General features: G+C 33.2%; 1 protein-coding gene across 1 annotated transcript; it reads right to left on the bottom strand.

Moving 5' to 3' along the window:
* Positions 1-92: 92 nt before the first annotated feature.
* Positions 93-11,092, bottom strand: LOC144851542 (vam6/Vps39-like protein). The gene is made up of 19 exons (XM_078709059.1): positions 10,954-11,092; positions 10,501-10,569; positions 9,862-9,972; positions 9,268-9,362; positions 8,776-8,886; positions 8,399-8,491; positions 7,940-8,126; positions 7,546-7,666; positions 7,276-7,396; positions 6,869-6,998; positions 5,909-6,189; positions 5,561-5,702; positions 5,294-5,454; positions 4,898-5,114; positions 4,414-4,542; positions 4,165-4,313; positions 3,929-4,075; positions 3,572-3,706; positions 93-3,213 (listed from the first exon to the last, which is right to left on the bottom strand). The coding sequence occupies exons 1-19, from the start codon at positions 11,024-11,026 to the stop codon at positions 3,037-3,039; spliced, it is 2,649 nt and encodes an 882-aa protein (XP_078565185.1). The 5' UTR covers positions 11,027-11,092; the 3' UTR covers positions 93-3,036.
* Between the last annotated feature and the right edge of the window lie 1,369 nt (positions 11,093-12,461).

The raw sequence follows: 12,461 nt of genomic DNA, 5'->3' as shown, positions 1-12,461 counted from the left end.
AAGGTTAAAGAAAGTTGGAAATCAACTTTTCGACTTTGTTTTATTATTTTCAAACAAATATATATATACATTTTAACATTAAAAGTCACCAACAGAAGCCTGTTTATAAAATACGTTTATTACTATCGTGCTTTGTATACGTTATACGTTAAGAAGACTTTCAGTCCTATGTATTATTCCAATTGAAAAAAAAAAAATAATAATAATAATTCATTCAATTGAACTTCGATGTTTCTTCTTACTAAATGACTCGTCATAAACCAGGATGTTGAGCATTTATTAAAATTAAATAAAGGTATATCAATTTGGGTATTCGATTGAGAACATTCGTGTTTATCATTCGTAAATTAACCTCAGAAAGCCTCAATTTGAAGACCGTTACCAACACGCAACTCAATGTATCCCACCCAAAGGACCTACTAGAAACGACGTATGTGATTCCGTCAAAGTACGAGTATAAATTTATATATCAGAAGGGAAATCTGTTCTCAGCAATAAGACATACGATTAATAGTTGCTTAAGACTAAAACGTGCAACTAGTAAAAGAGAATAATCTACCGAAAACCATCTTATTTTAAAAAGTCCTCTAGAGCATAAAAACGGTGAAATATTTGCATTGTATTGTACAGTACTAATGTTAGAAATGTCGGTGGGTGAAAATGCGCATTGGTCTTGCGTTTGCACTGACAAAATACAACGAAATGAACAACTATAAAATTCAGTTAAAATTGCCAATATGTATTGTTTGTGTACCCTTTCTGTGGCAATTTCCTATTCATGGGTGATAGGTAGTGCGCACGTTAAAAATCGGATATTTATTAACTGTACGCATTTTCTACGCTCATACCAGAATAATGTTCAATAATCAATAATCTTCAATTAACTGGACTAAATTTGTTTAGGCGTGTGCCGACTGTACGTCTTATCGCGATGCGACTGTGACGTAAGCATTTAGTGAAAGTAGACCTATCATAATTTTCAAGTATAGTTTGCTATTTACATGTCTGTGGAATAGTACCATGAAATAGTACTTATCATTAATAATAATATTTCTGTTTTTTCCTAAAATGTTTACTTCTCCAATCAATGCAATCCTCTTTCCAATTTTCATCCTTTTGTTTATATAATATTTATCTCTTATACTTATCTTTACATGTACAGTATTTCATAAGTTTACACAAAGTTAACATTTTGTTTGATAAAAGTAAGATTTTGCAAATTGTTTCTAGAAAAACTACAGATCTAACATCATTTGTCTTAACACCATTATACTATAGAAGAAACACGATCAGAAAGACAATGCATTACCGATTACTTACGTCATAATAAGTAGCTATAATATCATCTTCACATTTATTCATGTATTGTTTTTTTCTTTTGTAACGGCATGGGATTTAAATAAACTTATTACCTGGAACAGATAGATTAAAAATAATAGATATAAACAAATAAATTTAAATAAAAAAAATCATAATATAAATTACAGCCTCAATTATTTGCATGAAAAATACAATTATTTGCATGAAAAATACAATTATTTGCATAATTATAATAAAAATAAATATATTTATGTTACGATTTATTTCTACAAATATATACATATTAAAAGATTTCAGATGTTAATCAAATGATAAAAATGTTTTAACCAATTAATTCACTATATATTTGATCTGTTTGTATTAATCAATTAGTGATCAGGAACATAATTGAATTAACAAATACAGTGAACTTTGACATGACCTGACATCGACCGATCTTTAATGCAAACATTTTGAACAAACATACTAAATTTTTTTAGTTAGTTTTTCTTATGTTGAGAAGAACAGTCAATCTATCAATGAATGAAATATTCTCCATTGAATGAATGCAAAAAACAGTCATTATTTGTTTTATATCACACCTACTATTCTAAATTTGTATTAAATTAATCCAATGCTTTCATCTTCAATCAATGTCAAAGGTTAGACTAGGCCATTCCGCAAACACACTTTACAGGTTTTTGAAAATTAATTGCATTGAAAAAAATGCTTACAAAAAGTAAAATGTGCAATAGTACCAATAAATATCACTTTTATGTTTAGTAGAACTTGCATTGAACATCATGTGATACATTAACCAATCAAATGACAAGGATAATATCAGGCGTGTTATCACATGCGATAGAATTTTTATAGCATGTTGGTTTTTTCTGTATTGAACCAAAAATTCTGATATTGTTTATACGCACACAACAGTCTTAAATGATATCAATTCTACGAAAATGGAGTTTTATGAAAGTATAAACACTTCCCTAATTAATAATATTATATTGTTTTATTATATGCTACAAATAATTTTGCTTAAAACTCCATTTTATATCCTTCAAATATAAAATTTGTAGACATTTTTCCCCCCAAGGACGACTATATACAATGGTTATAAAAATTGAGAAGAGCGAGAACTTTCTATGGACCAAATAAGTGCCTAAACAACAAGACTACTTAAACTTTACAATTTCCGCTAACAACAGTCAGTATGCTGTAAAGCTCCGTCTACAGAAACTAGTTCGACAATAAAAAGTATGATGTGCCCAAATATGTTAGTGCTATACCCAAATATGGTAGTGATATGACATCATCATGTCCATATATGGGCACATCACATTTTTTTTGTCACATAAAGTTTGATAGTGTAGACAGAGCTTAAAACCACTATTAAGGGGACACCTACAGAACCCAACAAAGTCTCTCTTGAATAGGGGTTGACCATAGTGTATTATTGACCCTTGGTGAAGTGTATTATTTGCCACAAGTGCCACTTAATAAGGGTGTCACCTGAATAGCATTGTCCCAAAAAAAAGGGGTTCTACTGTAATTTTCTTTGTGGTGTTCTATCTATAACTGGACACCACATATGAAAAAAATGCTCCCAAAACTACAGGTACTTTTAGCACAAACATACGCAGCTGAGAAAGCCAAATTAGTATTGTCATTGACAAAGCACTGTGGTAAAATCATGAAAAATTATGCTTTTGTTGTTCTTTTTCTGTTATCATTTCATAGAGGATCTACAGGACAAATGTTCCTATCTTGACAACAGTAGTAGTGAACTACGACCCCGTTAGGATAACGAGCAAATGCGCTGTTGCCGATCTTTTTCCGACACACCGGACAGTTTTTGTCTTCCTGAATAACGCACTTCTTGCTTTGGTGAAAGATGTGTTGTTCACGAACCTGAAAAGAGAAACGTATTTAATAAAGACAGTTCTCCGAGAGAATACCTGTGAATTCTTCGTCCCTCCATATCTTTCAGCCGTCACTAAATAGCGTGTTCAACTTTTAAACTTTTATGGCTAAAAATGGTGATGGGATCTTAACATTCGACAAGTGTATACATATTTCAAAACTATTCCATTTCTTACTGAGGGGAATTTAAAGTTCATATAGCCTATATAATATTTAGGCCTATAATAGTAAATACATAATTTTCCAACTATCAAGGTATAGTAGTTTGGCCCAACATTTTCAATAATACAAAGGCACGTACAGCTCAGAGCACAAATACACACATGCTTCCACTCTTTTAACACACCTGTAAATTCTCCGAGAAGCGAAGACTTCGTAACACCTGTAGGCTTCGTTTATGTATAGCCTTGCTTTCCATGACGTTTTCAAGGAAATTTGAAATACAAGACACATGTATGGTAGGTGGTAGCAACTCTAAAGCCTGAAAAATAAAGAAGGACGCAATGTTAATCCAAGCCATTTTAGACAATCACCTAAGGCCAATTAAAATCCAGAATTGATTGACTGGACACCCAGTTGCCAATGCTACTGTATACCTTCACATTATGACCTATTCAGTATTATAGGCAACTTCTGTAATACAGTATTTCATGATTATCACTTTTTTTGTCAAAATAGTTTGATAGTGTAGACAGAACTTTACCTTGGCTGTGTCTATTTGTTGATAGTGCATTTCTAGCACTGCTAAAGCAGCATCAATGTTAGGCTGAGGTGAGGCAACATTTTCCATAACCCCTAAGCTACTGGCTTCTGGTGGTGAGAGGTACATACATAGGAGGCTGAGGTACACCTGTGAAAATCAAATCAATTAAATTAATTGTAACTTCTGTTCTCAATGTACAAAATAATGTAGCTTTTACGATATATTTGTTTACTTACATCTTTGCTGCCCTCTATGTCTTTATGGTAATTTCTGCTGCAGTATTCCTCCGCCATCTGTGTGTCTTTCAGTACATGAGCGTATATTGCTAAGGCTTGCTCATGTCTACCCAGACGTCCTAATAACAGTGCCCTCTCTTCAAAGAATCCTATAAGATAAAACAAAAAACCAATAGTGCTATAATTATAGACAAAGTGGAAGATTGATTGTGAAAATGTTTAAAACTTTCAATAAACTTTTCAACTTACCATCAAATGGGAAATGAGTGAGAAGTTGTTCCGGAATGTAGTACCGTGAAGTCTCCAGGAAAAATAAAAGTTTGTTACGAACTTCTCCTAATTCTCCTGGTTCCATTCCAGCACTAGCAGGGGCCTGACCTGTATAAATGAAGAGAAAAAGGAAATACCTGGTTGTTATATTTGACAAGAGTTTCTTTAAATGGGTTGAAATGCATTTAAAAAAGTCGAAAGTAAAATGGAGGCTAGAGCCTGGACATTTGTCTTAGGCTTCATTCATCCAATAGTAAGAAGAGTATTTATTATGGTAAATGATAAAGAGCAGATGAAAAGAAAAGCCGAAGAGAGAAAATGTGGCAAAATGATATCTTGAGAGACCTGCCGACAACCTTTGATCTACAGTATGGCATTGTGGCTCTATAGCATTGCAGTTAACATGCTTGCTTTTCAGTACAAAGTTTAGGTTCAAATCATGTTTCACTCAAACTGTACTAACCTTCTGGTAACGACGGTAGGTACTCTTTCATCATTTCCTGAACCTTTTCTCTATACAAATGGATTAGCTTATTATGGAAAGGAGGGGTGTTATCTGAACACTCAATAAGGATGTGTTCTAAATAAGGTATTGCTAATTCCCGATCAACCTCTTCCAAATATGCCAAAACCCTGTCCCTTGGAAGACTTTCTACTTCTGGTGTGTCTTCAGTAAAAACCTATAATAAAATAAATAAAAAATAAGTATTTTATTCATGTAAACAACATAAACGGCATTCTGGATTTGAACAATGGAGACAAAATCTGAGATCTCCGTCTATTTTTTATATATACATAAAAGGGATGTATTACTTTGAGAGTCGCGAATGCGATGATGTCATAATAACTTTATAATTACCTTTAGACCATCTTCTGGATGAGCTTTTAGTACCCATTTAGCATATTCAAATATTACATTGATATGTTTTTGACCCAATGACTGTAGGTAGGTCACTGTCCTCTCATGACCTCTAAGAGGACTGTTTACTTTTTGAGACTGACGTAGTAATAAGTCTAAAGCTGTTAAAAACAAATTGTAAGAAAAAAATATTAAAAATAAATAACATTTTGAAAAGAAAATAAAAAATGGTAAGAAGGGGGGGGGGGAATTCAAAATTATACATACCTTTTTTGTGCAATCCCCTCTTTTCATACAATATAATAAGTTCACTGTACTTCTGATATTTTTTCAATATTCGTTCCGTTTCTTCTAAATGACAATAATTGTCTTTCAGCCTAAGCAATGGTGCTACTAAGGCATCATTGGTCTTTTAGAAATAAGAAAAAATAAACAAAAATATTAATAAAGAATTTATTTTGCCAATTATCAAAGTTTATGATTTTAATGGTAAGAGTATTTCATGTGTTGAAGGATTGACTGTTTTTTTGGTACATAATTCCTAAAAGTTAGTAAAATTGACCGTTCTACATAACACTTGACCTTTCTACATGACCTTTGACCCATGAAACCTACCATTAAATAGCACTTGAGTAAAGTAGTATCCACAATCTGACTCATTTGTTTACGTGGGATAACTTTTGTCGTTCCATCTACGATTGTCGTTGACTGTGTTTGTTCTTTGGGTCCCGCCTTCATCAGGTCCTGTCTTTTTTGGGTGAGGTATTCAATAAGGGCGGTCAAACCCTTTTCAAGTTCCTGACCCATTAGAGTTGGAGGTCTTGACGGGTACTCCAACTTACTTCGGTAGTCACTTGGCAAAAGGTCCGGATACAGCCCAATTACGTATGATGGATCTGAAAATAAAGTTAATATTGATGATTAATTAGGAATTTGCGAATGAGAAATACTGGGATTGAATCCTGGCAGTTTCCGTTCCAAAACCAAACTACATAGCACTGCAAAGGTTTATTAATGGCTCTAAAACCATTCAAATGATATAAAGGACATTTTATACAGAGTAAGATCAGATACTTTGTATATATTCATTCATTATTATCTAAATAAATATTATCTGAATTTTTTTTTTTAAAGGCACTCTTGTTTGGTTCTTTTCAAAATGTAAAATCGAATGGGTTGATCAGGATTGCACTGAGAAGGTTTTAAACTACTGGAGTAGGGTGGGGAGAGGTAATCGCTTAGGCAGAGGTCTCAGTGCCACACTCAGTAAGACTTTGTTAAGGTATCTCATAAAATTGCCATGTTTCTACACACAAAATAAAAACAAAACAAAATAAAACAAACCACATTGAGTTTTGTCATGTGTAAAAAATAAAAAAAAACAAAACAAAAAATAAACAAAGCACACAGAGTTTTGTCATGTTTAAAAAAAAGTGGATGATTATAGATGACGTTGCAGGGGTCACAGCGGGCCTAATCTCCCTTGATAATTCACCAGTAAAATTGCAATTTAACAAAACACTATAAGAAGTATAATGCCATGTTAAAGGTGATAAAACAAATAAAATATTTTACCTGTTCCTAATTTTGAAAATATTTTCATAGACTCTTCAAAGCGGTTTTGGCAGAAGAGATTAAACGCGAATTTACTTTGAATGCTGTGAATCCTCCTCTCTTTATCTGCTTCATCTTCATCTGTCATGTTCTGTGTTTTCAAAAACACAAATTATTTTAAAGTTATTTATTTTGTTATCTACAAATAAACTGAAATAATTTGTTTGTCATTTGTAAAATGGATCTGCCTATGACCTTTATGTCTTTGACATTTACATAACTCATGACTTTTCTACTTAACCTTTCTACACTTTCTGTATAACCTTTAACCTTTATGTATAACATTTGAGATTTCTACATGACCTTTCTACACGACCTTTGGCCTTTCTACACGACCTTTGGCCTTTCTATCTTTGCTGTTTACTTACAGCTAGATGAAGAGCGAGTTCAAATTGTTTGTCTTTTAGTAAAACATCAATCTGCGTTGTTATTGGAAACGGTGCTAGCCTCCAAATGAAATCCTGGGATGCCACATAGATGTATTTATTACTGTAACCAATATAATCAATTATCAATTAGTTGGTAGCACATTTGATAGTACATTTGGATACATTTGGAAATACAGGTGGTAATAGAGGTGGTTGGTATTACAGGTGGCCACAGACATAGTTGACATGTCAGTGTCAGAATAATCTTACCTTGCTACTGAAATAAATCTTGGTTTATTGAGATCAATATTTTGCACTAATAACTTTGGGTCTATTGTTCGAATTTCAACATGTTTTGGTAAAACAGCGATTAGGTATGGTTGGTCATAAGCTATAAGACATAAAAAGGAAAATAATAAATTTGTGTTATATAATAAAAAAAACATTGAATCAGTCCTATGAGGAACTTGTAAATACTGTAAAGATATTTGTACAATAAAGAATTAACTTGAAAACCACCGGAGATTGCAAGTAAGCATTTAAATCATGAAAGTACAAAAGCAGAATTTTGATTTAAAAAAACAAAAACAACTTGAGAGTTCAATTCATACACAGCTCAAGAAGTAATGCATCATGAAGCAATAATTGTCAAGCCCCGACTTACCTAAAACAAGTGGAACCTCTGCCCATGATAGGGCATACTTCTTGGCAGGTTGCCCTTTGCCGTCTATTACTATACTCATATTATCTCTGCCTAAGGCTAGCTGATTGTTGGATAGAGGGGTGACTGTGGGCTCTACCTGAGATGTGTTACCCGTTGTAAATAGATCCTTCATTGCACCGCTTTCTGTCTACAAATGTAAGGAAATTAAGAACAAACTATGATGGTATGGTGATGGTTAAAGAAAACACTTTTGGCTCAGAGACTAGTCCATTATCACAGAGGTATGTTCAAAGAATTATTTTTCCTATCTTAACTCTCAGGAGAGTAAGCGCCATTTTCGATTTATCCAGGTAAGTTAGGCACAAAATCTATTTTCTTCAATAATATACATTTATGATAAACATCATATGGTCTGGTTTTCACTTAAATTCTGTTTTAATTTAATCTCTTTCTACTTACATTTATAAGAAAATAGTCTCTTTTTAGCCCAACACAAAGAGACTCTTTGCACCATGACATGGCCTTGGGGACATCAGGAATACCCAGCTCAGTCTGAGGGATAAACAGAACTTACTGTACAATACATACAAGAATGTGTAGGTACAAAAACATGTTGCATATTAGCTTATATGTATTATATGAATCTGAAGAAAATTTAAATTTAGAAATTTGTTTTATGAACATAGACGTAAAACTAATTTATTTAAAAATGAAATTAAAATTCTAATGAAATTTACTGTGAGTCCTGTTTAAGGATTTGTAAAATGAAATAAGAAAAAAAATAACATACAATTTATCAGACAAAAAGAATGTTTTAGTGGCCCATAATTTCTTACCCTAAGTTCATTAAAGTTGCGGTTCTTCCAATAGTACAGCTGTAGCTTTCTCTTCACTGCCACACATAGTCTGAGGTTGTATTCTACATGACCTGTGCTAGACATCTCTTTCTGTAAAGTACAAAAGAGTTGATTGGATAGGTTGCAGAAAAAATGGGGGGGGGGGGGGGGGGGAAGCGGGGAGTGCACTTTCTTGTACTTCACACAATTCTCACAGGGACTTTTTTATTATAATTTTTATAGCTTAATGAATCATGTAATTTGTCTACTGTACATGCATACTGAATTTGAATGTGTTAATCGGATTGGACTTTTTATCCAGCATTGTTTGTTTTTCCGAGACCAGACCAGTTCTACTGGGCAGGCAGTGGTCGATAAAAGTAAAGTAAAACCATTGGACTTGGTTGACTTGGTTAATTTAACCCTGAGGGAATTATAGCCAGTATTCTGTGATTGGAATTAAGTTCAGTGTGATCAAGGCTTTAGACTGACCTTGAGGTCAACTGAAAACAGTGTTGCTCCTCTTGTTTTATTGATTGTGCATATTAATGTGAAGAGTGCTAGGTCGTGAACACTGATCAAAGCATCTGAAAAACAAAACAACAAATTAAGTGTCTTTCACACCTGATCCGGTCCGGCTAATATAATCGTACCTCAATGTTTTGTTTGACAATGCTTAACGTGGCTATGCGCCAATTGACATGCGAGTAGCCGCATGGTGGATCGCTTAGAGAAGATATTTTAGTTGTCGTGATGGGATGTACAGTAAAGTTGTGTACTGTACTGTGAACATACATTGCACATGTGATGACAAGAAACTTTAAACATTCAAAAAGGAACTTTTGCAATAACATACTTTTTTCCAAAGATATTTTAAAAAGAAATGAATCAATATCACTGCTAACTAGTAAAATAGTAGTACAAATATTGACTGAGAGGGTTTGGGAAGGGGGAACTCAAAAAAATTAATAAAAAGGACTATTCAGCAGTTGTAGGAAATAGTTAAAAATATATTAGTCATGGTATGTATTTTTTTTAAACCAATCAAATGCTGTGAATTAAAAAGTGTATAATGTATAATATTACCCGACAAACTGACAAGGATCTGTTGTTCTGGAATACATGCTAGCTGTTGGATTGGCCGCTTAGAGAAAGACTTGTTGGACCGCAAAAGATTGACTTTTACATTTTGACCACCTAGAGAGATAATGATGGGCGAGGGTTACTCATGCAATGACCTCAACTCAGAACATTCACATATATACAGTGTATTGATCATTAGTGACGCTGATCTGATGTGTGATTCACAGTTGACCTTGACTCGCCGCATAATTATCTCACCACTACTCATCAAACTTCTCAACAACCTAAGTTTTAGATCATCATGATACTTGATAAAAATACACCACTGTGGTTCATTTAAAATTGTATTCATGGGGTGAACCACGGGTCGCAGATATAGGATTTTTCAAACGGTGGGAGCCCTAAAATTAATATTTCTGTTTCAAAAATAGATATCATATATATATATATAGTTCATAATTTAATTTCACCTGTCAAAAAAAAGCGTGCACACCCCAAATACTAGCCCCTAGATCCGGCCCTGACAACCCTTTTATAGAATCCTCTACAAAATCACATAAAATCAGAACTTATTTTTTAAAGTAAAACAAATTATTGTTGGGTTCCTATCCATTTTGCCTAATGAAGCCCTGTTTTACATACTTGCGTTTGATCCAGTTACAGTATATACAAGAAGATGACCTGGTTTCGTCCCTACAAGCAATTGATCACCTGAAAAAAAAATGTCTTTTGACATTCACTTTTTACATTTACAAGAAAAGTATTTTTTCATGACTATGAAAATATTCCTTTTATTTATTTTCAAACATTCATTCATTTAATTTATTGACAGAAACACATCTGTCAAAATATCAGAGGATTCGCCAAATGCTCACTAATATTAATAAATACAGTATTACTAGGCCTAGGCCTATCCCAGGCCTACGAGTTGACCTTTTCTGCCTTTTGATCTCGACCTTGCAAATTGAAAACAATCGGTTATACTGGGATTAACAACTAGCCTAGCCTACTACTACACTAGTTATGCTAGCTAGGCCTAGGCTAGCCGGCCCAAGCTGGTGCAAGATTAGACAAAAACATTGCAAACGTGCTTACCATGTGAAGCAATCGACTCTATTTGTAGAGGAAGCTTTTCAAGAATAGGCTGAGCTTCATATGCATCATGCATATTTGTTTTTCAATTCATCTCTCTCAGTTGAAACAGTTTATTTTTAGGCTCAGCCCTGTCCTTCACGAGACGTGTGACCGACTAAACGACTCATGTGAGGATTAATAATGTTAACTTTGACCTACAACCTGTTCGCTCGAGATCCACGGCTCACGGACGCCCTCTTTATTTTAGCGATATGAAACTTTGGAAACGACTACTGTACCTGTTAAAGATGTATTGTCACCCAGAAATATGAAAAATAAAGATTAATAAAATCATACTTTAAATAGGCCATTTTGCAGTTTTAATAACGTTATTTACTTCTGTAAAAATAAATATTTTACTTATAAAAAGACAAAAGAAACGGTTAATTTTAACCAAAAACACAGACAATTTAAGTATTTTGTGCCTCATATCCAACAACAAATTAGAAAAAGAAATGTTTAGGGGGACAATATATCTTGAACATTACTAAAACGTGCTAAAACAATAAAACACATAAGTTGTGAAAGTGCAGGGTATGCCTGAAAAAAAATATTTAAAAGAGTAGGCCTATATAAAAAATATGCAGTTTATTCTTCCTACAAAAAGTAAATTTTGAAGAAAAAAAATATACTATAAAGAAAAATATGAATTCTGCCCTCTATCGATCAACAACTTGCTTTTTAATGTGTAGGCCTAAACCCGATAGAGATGCCTAAAAACTTTAACCAAAACCCTTTATCCCTGCATTTTTTTTTTCGTTTATGCCGGGTCTTGCGTGACAATTATTATATTATATTATGATACATTTTGTATTGTTTACAAGTGTACCGTAAATAAAATACTGAATATCAAAACAAAATGTTTGGAGTCACCACATTATAATCGGGTGATGTTAATAATATAATTATTGTATAAAATAAAACACATAGGACTCTCTATGTTTACATTTTATTTGGTGTTGCTCTAACTCTAGCGGAGCCTAATTGACTGCGGCGTTTATTCGATCACACGCTTGTCTTAACGCGTAGGAAGACACTGCGTAACAAGTCGTAATTAGACATAATGAATCTCTCTAAAGTGCTTTCTGTACTATTGTCCAGTAGAAGTAACTATAGATCTATTAGTCCCTTGAGGGGTTATTATTACTATTATTAGCTAGTGTTGAATCACCTTAGGTAATACATTTCAAAATGTGCGTATACTTTGACAATATTAATTAGTATTTACACCTAATTTGATCAAATTATGATTTTGTAATATTGTTAGTAACATGCGATTGGCAATTTTTCATTGTTAGTTGCATATTATTCGAATGATGTAGTGGAGTTAATCTAGTTTTTTTTTGGCACTTTTTTGACATCCGCAGTCGTTTTTTAATATTTTGTCAGAAACACACACTTTGGACCATTTAAGCAAGTTATAATGTTAAAATTGAAAATAATGTGATGTATTTGATTAGCTTGGGAAA

Source organism: Antedon bifida, chromosome 9 (genome assembly GCF_963402885.1).
Source record: "Antedon bifida chromosome 9, ecAntBifi1.1, whole genome shotgun sequence".
NCBI classification, from domain to species: domain Eukaryota; kingdom Metazoa; phylum Echinodermata; class Crinoidea; order Comatulida; family Antedonidae; genus Antedon; species Antedon bifida.
The sequence above is the reverse complement of the archived record's forward strand: the minus strand, read 5'-3'. Positions and strand labels throughout refer to the sequence as shown.

Bases quoted from the DNA above. Each gene is read 5' to 3' on its own strand.
- LOC144851542 (XM_078709059.1), bottom strand. From the start codon at position 11,026: ATGCATGATGCATATGAAGCTCAGCCTATTCTTGAAAAGCTTCCTCTA. The intron at 8,127-8,398 runs GTAAGTAGAAAG...TTACATTTGTAG, and splicing joins GAGACTATTTTCTTATAAAT to ACAGAAAGCGGTGCAATGAA. The intron at 3,214-3,571 runs GTGTGTTAAAAG...TTCTCTTTTCAG, and splicing joins GCTTCTCGGAGAATTTACAG to GTTCGTGAACAACACATCTT.